At 43.1% G+C, this 15,132-nt stretch overlaps 1 protein-coding gene across 1 annotated transcript; it reads right to left on the bottom strand.

Annotated features, from left to right (window-relative positions):
• Positions 1-5,267: 5,267 nt before the first annotated feature.
• On the bottom strand, positions 5,268-14,357 carry NPY (neuropeptide Y). Its single transcript, XM_051612384.1, has 4 exons — positions 14,255-14,357; positions 13,892-14,079; positions 8,527-8,607; positions 5,268-5,534 (listed from the first exon to the last, which is right to left on the bottom strand). Exons 2-4 carry the CDS (start codon positions 14,077-14,079, stop codon positions 5,510-5,512), a joined length of 294 nt encoding a protein of 97 aa, XP_051468344.1. The 5' UTR covers positions 14,255-14,357; the 3' UTR covers positions 5,268-5,509.
• Positions 14,358-15,132: the final 775 nt, after the last annotated feature.

Below are 15,132 nucleotides of genomic sequence, written 5' to 3'. Positions count from 1 at the left end.
AAATACCATGTGGAATATCAATAGAATACAATCCATGTCTAGCAATAATTATTCTAAGTTTGTGAACGTCATGGTTTAACACTGGGCCAGCAATTAAACGAGTGACAGGTGGTCTCTATTAACCCCTCTCCCATCCCAAAAAGGGAGAGAGAACAAGGGAAAGATGTACTGGTTGAAATCTGAACTGCACAGCTTTAATGAACCAATAGTGATGAAAAAGAAAATAAGGAAATATGTATAAACATATACAGATATACACAAAACCACTATCATGTCCCCAGCCCCAATAACACTCACATCACCACTGAGGCTGCAGGGCAGCTGTGGGAAAGTCCTGGGCTGGGCTCCTGGTCTCTGTAGCAGAAGGGAGCTAGATGCAGGAACACATGGATTCAGGAATGCATGGATCAAGATCAAAGGCAGATGAACAAACGGAGCCCTCTCAGGATGCTGGTCATAGGTGAAGAGAACTTGGCCCTCATAATGCCTCAGATTTATACTGCATATGACACATACGGGATGGAATACTCTGGTCAATTTTGGTCACCGGTTCAGTCACCTCCTCCCCCAAGGAGGGCCATAGGTGTGACTCCCTTTACTACCTTTTGTTTCCAGAGAGTAAGATGTTTTGCAGAACCAAGCAGTGGCCCTGATTCTGCATACCATTCTCCAGCAGTAACTAAACACTGAGTGTTACCAGTCTTAGAAGTAGATACTGACTGAAAAATGTCTTTAATTTCAGCAAGTGCAGCTACTTAGAAGAGACTTAACTGAAAAGTAAAATTACTAGACAGAAAACAGGTTCTGTTTTGGCTCAAACCAGGAGAGTGAAACAGTGGAGTTGGACAAAGTGGGAAGTAAGACAACGTCATAGGATCACAGAATGGCTTGGATTAAAACAGACCTTAAAGATCATCTAGATCCAGTCCCCCTGACAGAGAAAGAGACACCTTCCACTGGACCAGGTTCACAAAGTCCCATTCAATCTGATGTTGAAAACTTCCCCAATGGGGCATGCAGAGCTTCTCTGGGCAAGTGTCTCATACAGTCTTATCACCCTCATAGTGAAGAATCTCTTCCTAATGTCTAACCTAAATCTCCCCTCCTCCAGTTCTGAGCCACTACCCCTTGTCCTTTCTCTACATGCCCTTGCAAAAAGACTCTCCCCAGCTTTCCTGTAGGCCCCTTTCTTGTACTGGAAGGTCTCCCTGGAGCCTCCTCTTCTCCAGGCTGAACAACCCCAACTCTCTCAGCCTGTCTTCACAGGAGAGGTGCTCTGGCCCTTTGATCATCTTTGTGGCCCTTCTCTGGACTTGCTCCAACATCTCCATGTCCGTCTTTTGTTGGGTGCTCCAGAACTGGACACAGTACTCCAGATGGGGTCTCATGAGAGCAGAGTAGAGGGGAAGAATCACCTCACATGACCTGCTAGCCATGCTTTTAACTAAACCTTGAAAGTTCAAATAAAAAACCTGTAATGCTTTTAATTTCAAGAGAAAACACAAATTAATGGAAGAAAATATGTTACAGAAAATATTTCCTAATAAGATTTTTCCTAACACTTGAAAAATTATAGCTGTTCTAAAAGGAATTTATTCATATGAGGTTTTATTGGTTGTGTTTTTTTAACCCAAATGGGTTTTCGGGAAAAAAGGGAGGGGGTGCTATAAAGCATCTGTATAAAAGAAAGTGAAGAGCACCCAAGTCTTGGAATAGCTCAGTTTGGAAATGTAAAAGAGGCCTGTTCTCCTCCTGACTTTTGCATTACAAAGACACAGCTGTTCATTCCTGGTATTCTGCTGTTTCTCATCTTCCAACCCCGGCTTTTCACAAGAAACATTCACAAAACAATTACAAACTTTATCACAACACATTCTGGCCTATCTTCTGCTGAATTTTATTTTTAAATGTTTGTTGATTTTTAGCGGCTAATGATGATAACACAAGGGTGGAAAGGGAAAAAAGATCCTGTGTTGGATTTACATTGGTGCTCCTGAAGGTCCTGTGGCCATGCAAGAGCAGGGGCAATCCCATAGGAAGCACAGAGCGATGGTCAGTTCATCATAAGAATCCCCCTCCCACATGTGCTGGGTGCTGCTGAGGCCAGCAGAGCATGGGAAGGAGGCACAAAACCCCATGGAAAACATCTGATGCTGCAGCTGAACCTTGGTATTTGCCAGCTACCAGTTAAATCCCACTTCACTCCAACACAATGTGACATGTTTGGGCAGCACTGCCCACCCTGGGCTACCATGAGGCAGCACCAGGGTCCCATGACACTCTCTTCATTCTCATGCTGAAGGGCAGCTGCCTGCCTGGAGAGACCTGTGCAGACATCCAGGGTCTGCTTTGGGGCCAGGACATCTGTGAAGATCACTCCTACCTTGGCTGCCACCATAATGTCACAAGCACAGCCCCCCACCCCCAAATCCACTGTGCTCATGTCATCTCCAACTATACACCATCAGCATCTTGCTGCTTCCTCATGTCTTCAGGCAAGTGATGATGGAGGCTGCAGTGGGGATGTCTCCTCCTTGATCAGTTCTGATCCCCCATGTTCAGGATTATTTGAGAGAGCAAAGCTTCTGTGCCTGCAGCAGGCCATCCGTGCCCTTTTCATGCCACCAGAGCCGGGTTTCCACCTCTCAGATAACAAGTGAAGACAATTCAGCGTGGCAGGGGGATGTTTCCTTTTCATCAGGGAAGGGGAACAAGGTCCGTGGGAGCAGGAGGCACCCACGCCATCCCGCTTTGGACCAACACCAGTCACAGGAACATTTGCCTCTGTGGCTAGGGAGAAGAGAAATACCCATCACAGGAGGACTGGGGGACTTGTGTCTTTTGGCACAAAAGACTTTCAGAGCTGAAAGCATTGCCTTGGGCTGGGTTTCTAGGGATGGAGAGAGAAAAGGATACAGAGAATTTCCTCTTAGAAGAGAATATACATGGAATCATCTTGATTCCTCTTTGGTTTAAGTTGGTCATAACTGAGATGTCTATTACAGAAATTGCCAAAGGTAAAGGTGGACTGTCTTTTTAAATGTTTTACACCTATCTGTGTACATTCCTCATTATTTCAAACCCACGATAAATAAAGGAGGAAATATTTTCACCTATTTTTATGGTTCTCACTTCTTATTGTTTTTTCCTGGCACTTCCTCAGATTCTGATATGAATTTCAGCCTACTTTTTAGAAAAAAGTCTCTTTTTCTCACAGTTAGAGATAAAATTATGAAAAGGTTAACCCTAAAGTCAAAATGCAGAAGCCACGCCAAACAAATCCAGCATTTATTTTCATTTCGCAGCTCATTTTATAAGTCTATACTATGATTTTGAGAGCTGATCCAGCATTTTTAATGTCGGTATATGAAGTACACAAGGAAGCTGAGCACTAAGCTCTGTACTTCTACAGCAACATTGTGTCTGCCCCAGAGAACACTGGAAGATTTTAGAAAAAAAAAACATAGTACAGTGTGGATAGATAAATATTGCATGAGTGCTTTGCCTTGCTTCTGTCTTTGACAGTTCATGAGGTAATAAACCTGGCATTTTTTAGATTTTCCTAGCTTTTCTATACAGATGGGTGCCCTTGAAGTTCAAGAAAACTCACATAATGGAGTGGAACAGCTCAGAACAAGCAATTAGCATACATTAAACCTCCTGTAACTCTTTCTTTCTCCACTAAGGCACATTTGTAATGATAGTGCTGAGGAATAGTTTAGTGTCTACTGATTTTACCAATTACATGGTCATTTATATATATGTAATATATATATATATATAGCAGATATCTCACTAATTTCCAATTTTCATTTCAATAATTTTTCAAAGCAGAACTTGATGTGGGCTATAACCCAGCAGGTCCTGGTCTGCAGCTGATGGACTCCTGCTGGCCCCAGCAGGCTGTGGCCATTGTGGAGTCCCTCTGAGCATCGTCACTTAAGTGCTTTGGTGGCAACAGTCTACACCAGGGGCCTCAAACGTTTTTTAAACAGTAATCTGTTCCTAATCCTCACAATTGCATGTGTAGCACTATGGAACCCATCACCAAGCCTGTAAGTGAAAGTATTGCAGCTGAAAGCAAAACTTGCCCATTCCAACGATGCCCAAGTGTTTTTTGGAAAGGAAAAGCATGTTATGCTTTACTGAAGACAGTGTGACCACAAAGGCTGGCCAGTCCTGGTTACCTGGCAACGCTTTGCAAACACACCCAAAGTGCATTTATAGAAATCTGGAACTTACTTGCACTGACCCACCTCTGCTGGGGGCAACAACCAGGTAGCAACACTTGAAAAGTGGGGAGCAGATGTACATACATTACACCTTCATGCCAATTCTTTTCCAATTTAGAAATTTTTATGTGCTTTATTATGCAGTGTTTAGTCGCAGTGTCTAAATAAAAGAAGTTGTGCCTAAATATCAGGAACCAAGGACCAGCATTTGTGCCATGCCCAGCATGAGTCCTGACCATGCTGCAAGAGATGTATCAGTCAACAAAACCACTTAAGAACAAGGGTAACGTGCTCCCATTGTATTATGTTACTTTGAATAAAAACCTGGAGGCTTTCTTCAGACATCCTTGTGTCTAAAGTCCCTCATTAAGCTAGTGATGAAATTCAGATGGTAAAATAACTTCTAAAAGTAAAATGGAAACCTGAAGACAGCTCCCCTTGTCCCTGTTTCAGGTACCTTCTTGTGGCAGAAACTGAAACTATGGATGACTCCAAATAAGAGAGGCTCAGAGTGCAGGTACCCAAAGAGTTGTGATTTTTATCAGTGTTCTCCTTCATAAGTCCTTAGGCAATGTTAGTCACCTCATTTCTGGCACAAATAGCTGTAGATTTGTCTTAGTTTATTATTTACTTCAGATACAGGTTTCTGCTCCTTTGCTAACAAATAGGCATTACATCTGTTTCATTTAAAATCCCTAATTCAGGCTTACAGCCAAGTTCGAACCAGTTTTGAGGAGTTAGCAGAATTAAGCAGTGACTTACTCATTTGTATTTTGAAAATGCTATAAATTTTAATACATTTGTCAATGTAAGTACTAAGTAAGTTTTTTGTATGGTGATTCTGAAAAATTGCGTCTCAGAACATTATTTTCCCAAATTATGTAGTCTGTGATAAATCATTTTAAACAGTTTTGCATAAATCAAGTGGCTGAGCTGAGTTTCAGGCCACAACAAATGATGTCTTTATCTTATTTGGACAGTAATTACTGTAATAACTGTGATGCTACTATTGTTGTCCATATTAATTTAGACTGCAGAGAAGTTATAATTCAGTTTTAATAGTTTAAAACAACTCTTGTTTTCATTTAATATGTTATATTTTGGAATGCACAAATAATTTATTTAAATAAATGTATATACAAAGATGATGAAGGAAAAACTCTACAGAATTCAGTACAATGGCTGCATGCACTGGGAATGATGCTATGAATTGCTTCATAGGTGTGGAGTATGAACTGAAAACTAGGAAAAGTTTTGATGGTGTGCTGAAAATTCCATCACCACATCGAAGGGTCTTCAAACCTGCAATACACATTATGAATTTAAAAAAAAGACAACATTAAACACATTTTAAAGTTTCTTCTGAAAAATCTGAGGTTAGAACTATCTAAAATGTTCATTTTAATAACAGCAGCAATATGGAATACATACATATTTGCAGTTGAAGATTGGATATGCAACTCCCATCGAAGCAGAGGCATTCTGGATGGCCAAAAGTCTATCATTTGATACCAGAACTTGCCCCTTCATGCTGCTGCTCTGGAGCCATGTTTTACACCATTGAGACTCAGTGCAAAGCCATCAAGTAGCACTTACCAAAATTCAGCTAGAAAACTATGATATGTTGAAATACAAAGATTATTTAAGATATGTATTTTTAGTCTGGCTCAGAAGTAAACACTTTCCCAAGAGAATCATATTATGCTGTAAGCACCTTCAAACAAAACTGAAGTTCACAGCCACCATCTGAAAATCTTATAATGGTATTCCACTACTCAATAATATCAAATGTTTGAAATGTGGTGAAAGAGGTGCTGAGAGCAGGATTTGATCCAGAGGTCTTCTGCTTGCCAACAGCTGTTCTGTCTACACCAAAAGAAAGTCACTAAGTGGGAGAACATGGAGAGAAGCCAGGGAAAATGCATTTGCCAAAATTCTTCCTATATAAAAGTTGGGCATCTAGCCTAGATTAAACATCTAGTCTGACTCCACCTTCACTGGAAAGACACTGACACCTTGAGAGCGCAATTGATATGCTGTCCATTTTAGGATGGAAGGCTCATTTTGGAGATATCAGTCCCTTCGACTGACTGAAAAGGCAGCCTAGACAAGCACTTCACACGAGATACCTGACTTTTGAAGAGGTGGTATTAGGAGAGACACATCCTGTAGTAAACATTTTCTCATGACTCCACAAGGTCAACAAGATAAGAAACATGCCACATCACATGTTTTTGTCATAAGAACTTACTTGTACTCAGGCCAAGGTGCCTCCTTTTTTTATTCCTTAACTTCCTAGTTATTAACTGGTTTCTACAAGAATCTCCCTAAACTTTCTTCATATGGTCAGACATACTCCTGGACAGCAAAATACTTTGGGGCATATTTGAGTCAGCAAAAGTTAAGTGGCAAATCAAACCAACCAACTGGCTGCATATATAACTATTTCTAAAACATATACTTGATTAATTTAAGCTCATAACACCAGTTTGCCTTTCATTCATTCAGCCTGGCTTCTTCCAGGATGAAGGCAGCGGTGTTGTACCTGGGCTTATGTGCTGTGTGTGGAGCTGCCTGCCCCTGCATGCCTTCCCTAACTTCCCCACCAGCTTTCAAGCCCTCTGGACAATTTCAACCAAGTCAGAGAGAGGTATAGATATCTCAGAGATACTAAATTCCTGATGTGCCATGAAACACAGGACCGGGTAGAAAGAAGATTTAATTATGCCCTCACATGGAGGAAAAAGCCAGAATGGGGTTCAGAATCCATACAGTGTTTTATCCTAGAAAACGTATCCATAGGAAACTAGACACATTGTTCCCAGTACTGCCATAATTGTCATCGATGAATGACAAATACCATGCTCAGTTTAAAGCGCTGTTACAGGGGGTATGAAATAAAAATCTGTTTCTCATCAATTCTTGATCTTAAACGCAGACTAGTTTGTTATTTTGCTCATGAGCTTTTGCTCCCTGGTGCGTTAAAAATAGATTTATTGAAACAATAATAATAACCATAAAGATTTGTTACAAAGGGGTGAAAATTAGAGAGTATTAGGCTTTGTACTACCCTGTATGTTGCCTCAAATTCATGGCAGCAGAAATTTCCCATTATGTGAGGGCTCTGCCTCATCATTACCAAAAACAAAATAGTCTTAATACATTTCACTGCACTCCATGCAGTTTTTTACATAAGCATCTGCAGAGAAAATTGCATCCCCGCAGCTGTGGTTTAGTCATCGAACCACAAGTCAATGGCGTTCCTACGCACGGAACCGCCAGCCTCGTGGACAGCCTCCCTTGATGGCAGCGGAAATTCCAGCCACCCCTCAGTGACAAGATCATGCCCTAAGTTCAGTGCTATATACTACTATGTTTAAGTATTTAACTAGTCTAACTGAGCCTTCGCACACCTGATGAAAAGTGCAGAGCGTTTGCTTGAAGGCTCCTGAGACGGCTACTGCATAAAACATTTATTTCTGCAGTAGAAGTATCATCAGCAAACTTTAGGCTATCAATGAAGGCTTAAACTGTGCTCATTCATGCTTGATTCTGAGTAAAATTAAAACAAATATTTTCTTTCATGAGCCAAAACTCCCCCTGCATCTTAGTTTTTCTACATATTCACTTTTCTGTCGTGTAAATTGTAGTCAGTACTGTAACTAAAGTATTATTATCTAAATAGATAAGCACAGTATGTACATTTGAAATCCCATAATTACTTGAAACCCCACTGTTGTTTTAAACCCAGTGCAAATGGAAAGACAATGGTCTTTTTTCCATTTGTAAAGTATTAGGTACAAAACCAATGTGAAATACTGCATTTTAAAGTCATAGCTGTGCATTTGTGTATGTTAATGTCTGCATATTTACCACTCACACAGATTTAGAGGAAAAATTTAAACCTGTTTAAGTAGGAAATTAGTAGAAATACATAGTTTTGAGGGCTCTAATCTGTCTTCAGGCATCAGCAACAATTCTGTGCAACAAAGTCCAGTGAGGGGCAAGTGGTGTGGGAATTCTTTCCTTTCTCCAGACAGCAGGTATGGCCTGCTCCCAAAATCAGGAAATGAGGAGCTTGGACTACATTATACCTGGTAAGGCATTTATTTCATTCACAGATGGTGACAGTTCTTAACAGAAAAGGAATTTAAAATGTTTTTTCAGCACATGTTTACCCAGCTGTTGGTAGCATATGTTTTCTCTCTGTGAACTGTATTTATTGATAACAAATGAAACTGTTATACAGTTATACAGACAAGTGAAACCCACCTCAAAATTTCTTCATACATACCTGGATCTAGGAATATTTTCTGTGCTTTCTCTCAACAAGAGGTCTGAGATCAGTGTCTCTGGACTTGACCTCTTTCCATATCTAAGGAAACAGAAAAGAGTACATTTTTCACATGTCAGTTTTTTTAAATGAAGACTAAGCACAGAACCATTAGACATATCTTTTCAGAAAAACTGAATAGAGCAGACATAAATATGACTTTCTGACAAGTATTTTAACTTAACCATGCTAGAAAATGTTCATTCTTCAGAATTTCTTTGAATATATTTTTTCTGTAATCGTGTTATGTGATAGTATTGAGAAACTCTGAATATTTCTCAGTTTGATGACTGTTCTGGATACTGTAGGACCTTACACCTTCCTGAGAAGAGAGCATGGAGGAAGGGGCAGGAAGCTACACACACGATGGTGACCTCCAAACATGTCATTCCTGCCTGCTAACCCAGTTTCATCATCTCATTAGTGCTTGCATTGTTTTCAATGCTACTTGTATTGTAGCATAAGGAGTCAATTTTATTAAGTGAATAGAAAACTAACTCAGATATGTTGTATTATCCAAGGAACTAGCCAAGATTTTTTATGATAGCTTGTACATTTGTGGCTGCCCAACACACAGCACATTAAGTTGTAAAAACTGAGCTACCCCCAGGAAATCATTACTTTTGAACAACGTGGGAGAGAAAACTTTCTGAATCAGAGTTCTTTGATTACATGGGTATCACCAGCTACCTTTGTCCTATATTTTACACAGCAGCTGACTTTCTATTCCTTGTTTTTCTCTTAACTCTTGCATACTATAGATTGTTTAACAGTTTAAAGTACTGCAGTTCCTGGTTCTTGGGAAGAAATTTGATCTCTTTTCCGGAAAAAACAGAAGCAACAATGAGCAGCCAGATTGACAGATACTTTGTCACTGTAAGGTTTCATTAGTCTAAGAGTGGTAACTCTAAGCAAATGCTCCCTTGGTTGGAAAGAATTAGCATCATGGTTTGTAACTTGTGTATGTAATTAGTCTGAATCACAAAGCATGTTAACAGCAGCCTTGCGAACGCTGCTTAAGTGAAATTCTGATTCCAGAGAAACTGAAGGTGTAATTAAGGACTTAAGATTTTATCCATTGCTGGCAAGATGTGGCTCCAATTAACTGATCTAAATTTTGGGGGAAAAAAAACCACACACACAAAAAACAAACAAACAAACAAACAACAACAACAACAACACAAAAAACCCCCAAACCTTCCCAAACTGTCTTTCAAAAGCTAGTAGTTTTACCACTCGATAGCAAGACTTACTGAAGAGCAGAAACATATCTAACTTTTCAGTCATTTTATTCAACTTTTTGTATTTGTGTATTGACTGAATCGTTTTAGTACATCACCTGTGCCACAGAAAGACAAAGCACCAGTTTCAGAATTTTAAAGTAAATTTCTTAGTCTACACTGACTGAAAGCAGGTGTCTGAGAAGAACCAGCCACAGTAAAATGCTGTTACAATAACGCAATCAAGCATGATGCTGAATCAAATACCTTGCACTCCATAACCACAAAGGGATTTCTTTCTCTTTCCTTATTCCAATTAATATGTATGTGATCTGGACTTCAACTGAAGGGAAATCTAATTTACTATTGTTTTAAAGATACGAATTTAACAAAAGAACAACTTGCTCCAGCAGCTCACGCTTGGGCAAAACTCCCACTAATCTCTTGGACAGTTTTGTCTGAGTGAGAAATCAGTAGCAGTTCTCCAGAGTGCAGAGATTTGGGCAAATCACAAAGATGACTGTATTTATATGAGTCCCTTGAGTGCCTTGGGCTAGACCAGTGGTGCTGGATGGACCCACCATGTTCTCACACAGCAAAGCTACGCATGAAGCAATTGCCAACTGTGACCAACTGGGCTGGCAAAAGAGCAGTTGCTCTTCCCATGTCAGATGCCTGAGCCTCCTGCTTACCCCATACTTTTGCCACTGGGAAACAACCATGCTACAGCCATAATACAATGAGGCCACGGACAAAGTCAATCTCTTCTTACTGAAGCAAATGCCTTGGGAGACCTTTGCTCCAGCTGCTTTGTGCTTTTCTCCTTGTCTACCCTACCCAGCCCTGAGACAATGTCAGCACAGAAAGCCAGGCCTTTATTTGCTGTTAGGGAAACATTTTTATCAAATACCATAGCTGTTTTAAAAGAAAGAGACTCCAAGACTTGTGAAAATACCTAGTCAGGTTTTATCCTCAGCTCGAGACCTCAGGGCCTTTTTTAAGCATAATAACCCACAGATCCAGCTGAAGTCAAAACAATCGCAGATCAAATGTACTTGCTTTGCTTAAGGATACAGCATTTCAGACTCAGTGAAATCTCAGATCTTCCTATGAAAACCTGGGTCTTGGGAGTCAAATCCCATTGATGTCCAAGGCTGGCTTTGGGATTTCAGAAGTATCTTGTGGGCTTGATTTAGAAAACTGCTCAAAAATCCCAAGCTCTTTAGATCTGCTCCCTTCTGCGTTAAGGGTGTTGCCATGAAGTGGGAGCACGAGTACTGTCTCACTCTGACAAACTTTCATATCCTCTGCCCTGCCTATTGTTCAAGCCATTTCCAACAGGAATGGCCTTATTCCTTTGCTACAGCACAGAAGAATGAGAGATGCAAGAGCATGCTATGAGGGATAAAGGAAAGAGGGCCTGTTGGCAAGAGGGAGTACAGGTAGTATCAGGTAGCAGAAGGAGGAGTAACTCAAGGAAAGATGAGATCTGAATAAAAGCCCCCAGAACAGTGCAGTAGAGGGGTAAGAGGCAAAGACCACAGGATGGTTTTGAGGACAGAGGTGGGGCTGATCCACAAACAGAAATCTGCAGGGCAGGAGTCTGCAGCTGTGTTTGTCACCTTAGGCTCCCTTTATATTCATAAAGACCTGGCACCTAAGTTACAAGGGATCTCATCCAAAATTAGAAGTCTGAAACAGGCCCTTGTGACTTGTATCCTAGAAGTACCTGTTTCCCTCAGCTAACCTGAAAGGGGTACAAAGGTGACGGGCATAGATGTCTAAAGCTAAGTGAGATGAATCTGAAGAAGAAGAAGAATCTCAAAAGAGAGACCAAAGCTGCCAAACAGACAAGGACTGAAGACAAGAAAGATGGTCTGGAAGGAAGAAACTTCACGGGAGCTGGGGTGAAGATCCTGTGGGTCTCAGTAGCTCAGAGGGGAATGACACTCAAATGCTTAGGTTAGATCAGAAGCAGAAGTCAGGAGGATGAGCCAGAAGGTTATTTATAATCACAAAATCATCACATAAGACTAGACAGATGAACTTGAAAAGAAACAAAGCATTGATCTCATCCTTCCTCAGTGTGCTCCTACTATTTCATCTCACTAGTTGCACAGTGATCAAGCTGCAGGCACCAGATCTGGTGAGATGCCGAGCACAGCTTGCTCACACAGCCTCAGGAGCAGGGTGAGCCTCTAGACTCCTCTCCTCCATCCTGGCACAGGGCTCCTGAGCAGCACCAAGCACAAAAGGCAGTGGCAAAAGTCTGAAACAAGATAGAAAGCCTCCAGCACCTCTGCTGAAACAGACCAAATGATTTTTAGACCAGTCTAAAATGCTTCAGAAGTTACTGGTTTTGCAAAGGGCTGTGTCACTGCTGAAACAAGGAACCTCCAGGCGCTCAGTTAAGCTTTCTAAAATGAGACAGAAATTATTTAAATTTTGCACTGTTAATATAATACACAGTGATAACAGTACATCTGTCTTGTTTGTTGTTTTTTTTTTTAGTTAACCTATATAGTGAACTTTAAAATGTGTATCATGAAATTGCCATCTTTTATTGCTGTTTTTTTTCTGCCAGCTTTCTTGTACTTCCAGGTCAGTTTTGTTCCTTTTAAATATGAAGGGGTGGGTGGGAAATCTAAGTGAAACCTGAAGAACAAAATTTAAATTTGGCATTGTTTCATCCATCTGCAACAATAACTATCTCAGTTTATTTCAGAACCCAAATTCACAGAAAAGAATGAGAACAGTCTCACTCTCTGAGCTGTGTACTTGCACCCCAGAAAAGAGTAAAAAGCTACACAGTCAACATTAAAGCAAGCAGGGGTTCAACACAGAAGGAATTTTCATTTGTTTGGTTTGGGGGCTGTTTGTTTGTTTTTAAATATGACCTGGGTTTGGACAGGAACCACCTCTGACATCTGAGAGGAAAGAAACAACAATGAGAGACCAGCCTGGAGATCCCACAGCACCCAAGGAAGAAGAGGCAGAACTCGAGGGTTGGATTATTTTAGCAGCTTTCTAGACAAAAAGTGATCCAAGCACAAACTGTCACATGGAAGCTTGCCATACCCATGAACAAGATGGGAATATTGCTTTAAAAGTCCAGGACAGAAGAACTGTTTTTCTATCAGCCTCTTCATCTGTGTTACGCTATTAGTCCACTGGCAGACCACATTATGGGTTTGCTGGGAAAGCTCTCAGTTACATGATAACCTCCCTCATAATTTAATTCTTCAGACTTCTAGAGGGACAAATGAAAGCCTAATTTCAGACTTCTCATCTGTTTTTGATATTAAAGAAACAGATAAATATGTCAAAGCTCTACTGGGTCACACAGTGCTTGAGGACCTCAAGAGGAAACTTCTGTTAATCACACAGTCTAAACTGGACAAATGCTTCCAAAGAAAAGGATTCCTTTTTTCAATAATTAGCACTTTTTTCAGATTGAGCCTTTACTTAAAAAAGCAGGGTCATCCCCAGAAAGCCAGTTTAGAGTCAGGCATGTTCAAGTTATGCTCTTTTCTCTTTCAGCTTGGGCTTGGGTTCTTGCTTGTGGTCTTGAGAGAGTTTTTGTTAGGACTAGTGGGTTTTTTTGTCACACACAGCTGCATGAAGTAGCTGGTAAACCACAAAGCATCTGGACTACTACAACTACTCAGCAAAGCCAGAGGGGCAATTTTTCACATCAAAATCTTCACTAGAGTCAGTGGCAGCAACAGAAGTGGGGAACTGCTCCTACTGCCCTCTCTCTAGCTCCCTTTTTGGGGGGTTTCTCCCTGTCCCCCTGTGCCCACTGCCCTGCACATCGTGCTTCTGCCTACAAGACTGCCTGTGCCACGTCTAGAAAGCAGAGCAGAGGCAGCATTGTCACCCCTGCCCCTCCTGCCAACTTGGTGGAAATCCAGCTCCAAACCCAGAGGAGAAACCAGGGTGCAGGGCTGTCACTCTCTGAGGGAGTCTATCTGTGGCGGTGGGGGAAGCAAGGCAAGAAACCCAGGTGCGAGGGGGCACCCCACTTTCTTCCCCTGATTCTCGCCAAGGAAAAAGATAGCCCAGGGATCGGGAAAGGGGGATGCTGGCAGGGCCGCTGTGCCTACCTCTGCCTGGTGATGAGGTTGATGTAGTGCCTCAGCGCCGAGTAGTATCTGGCCATGTCTTCTGCGGGGGCGTCCTCGCCGGGGCTGTCCGGTTTGGAGGGGTACGCCTCTGCCAGCGTCCCCAGGCAGACCAGCAGCGACAGGGCGAAAGTCAGCACCGACACCCACAGCCTCACGGTGCCCTGCATCTGCACGCCGGGGTGGGATGAGGGAGAGCCGCCGTCAGTATCCACCTCACCCCCCGCCCTCGACGGCGGGAGCAGCGCGGCCGCCCCAACGCGCTCCAGACCGGCCCAGGCCTCCCCGCACCCCCCGGCCCCGTTCCCAATCCCAAACCTGAGCCCCCCCCGTCGGGGCACTCACGGCGGCGGCTGCAGCGGAGCGACTCTCGGTTCAGGCAGGCGCTTCTGCCCGCGGGTCGGGGCTCCGGAGTGCGGGGCTCAGCGCCTCGACGGGGTGTTTTAAGGCTTCCCCGGCAGGCAGGAGGGGCCTCGGGCGATCACGCCTAGTCTCCTCTGGTCCCCCCCTCCCCGCCCCGCTCCGCCAGCTCCTGCCCTGGAGGGGCACGGCGGCCGGGCGGCACCGAGGGGGCGGGCACCGCCGCTGCCCCCCTGCTGCCCGCCCACCGCCCCCGCCGCCGCGGGCTGCCCTGGGCTCTGCCCCGGGCTCTGCCCCGGTGCGGCCGGAGCGCCCGGCTGGCTGCCGGTGAGGAGGCACCGTGCTGCCCGGTGCCCGAAGCCGGAAGGGAAAGAAAGTCTGGGGAACGAGTTTACGCTGCGCCGGAGGGGCTCCAAGCTGGGGCAGAAGTGCTGCCGAACACAAAGCCAAGAAAGCAAGACATTTTTGAGCAGGCAAAATTAACAAATGAATGCCACAGGTTCAGACATCGTACTTACAAAATGGGTAAATCCTGAGGCTTCATTCCTCAGGGGACGGGCAGCCAAGCTGCAGCAACGAAATTGTCCTCTTTATGCCTACTCAGAGAACTACAGAGACTGCTCTGGTCAAGATGCCAGTTTTACATCTTTCCCTAAACTTGTCCAGACCTAGACTCAGTGGGGAGAGATGGATACCTTGACAGCAATTTGATCCCTTGTACAGCAGAGGTCTGAGATAAGCAGTGTGGGCATCTTCTGCCGACACGGCCTTCTCCAGTGGTTAAAGCAGCAGCCCAGGAGTCTAGGCTAGCAGAGTGCCTGAAGCTGGATAAGATTAATTCAACCCAAATTAAGTTTCAGAAT

This window comes from Apus apus, chromosome 2 (genome assembly GCF_020740795.1).
Source record: "Apus apus isolate bApuApu2 chromosome 2, bApuApu2.pri.cur, whole genome shotgun sequence".
Taxonomy (NCBI): domain Eukaryota; kingdom Metazoa; phylum Chordata; class Aves; order Apodiformes; family Apodidae; genus Apus; species Apus apus.
The sequence above is the reverse complement of the archived record's forward strand: the minus strand, read 5'-3'. Positions and strand labels throughout refer to the sequence as shown.

What these genes read in the sequence shown, in the direction of transcription:
- NPY (XM_051612384.1), bottom strand. Translation starts at nt 14,079, where the DNA reads ATGCAGGGCACCGTGAGGCTGTGGGTGTCGGTGCTGACTTTCGCCCTG. An exon ending in AACCTCATCACCAGGCAGAG is followed by an intron (nt 8,608 to 13,891) that starts GTAGGCACAGCG and finishes CTGTTTCCTTAG; the next exon opens with ATATGGAAAGAGGTCAAGTC. An exon ending in GAAAATATTCCTAGATCCAG is followed by an intron (nt 5,535 to 8,526) that starts GTATGTATGAAG and finishes TGTGTATTGCAG; the next exon opens with GTTTGAAGACCCTTCGATGT.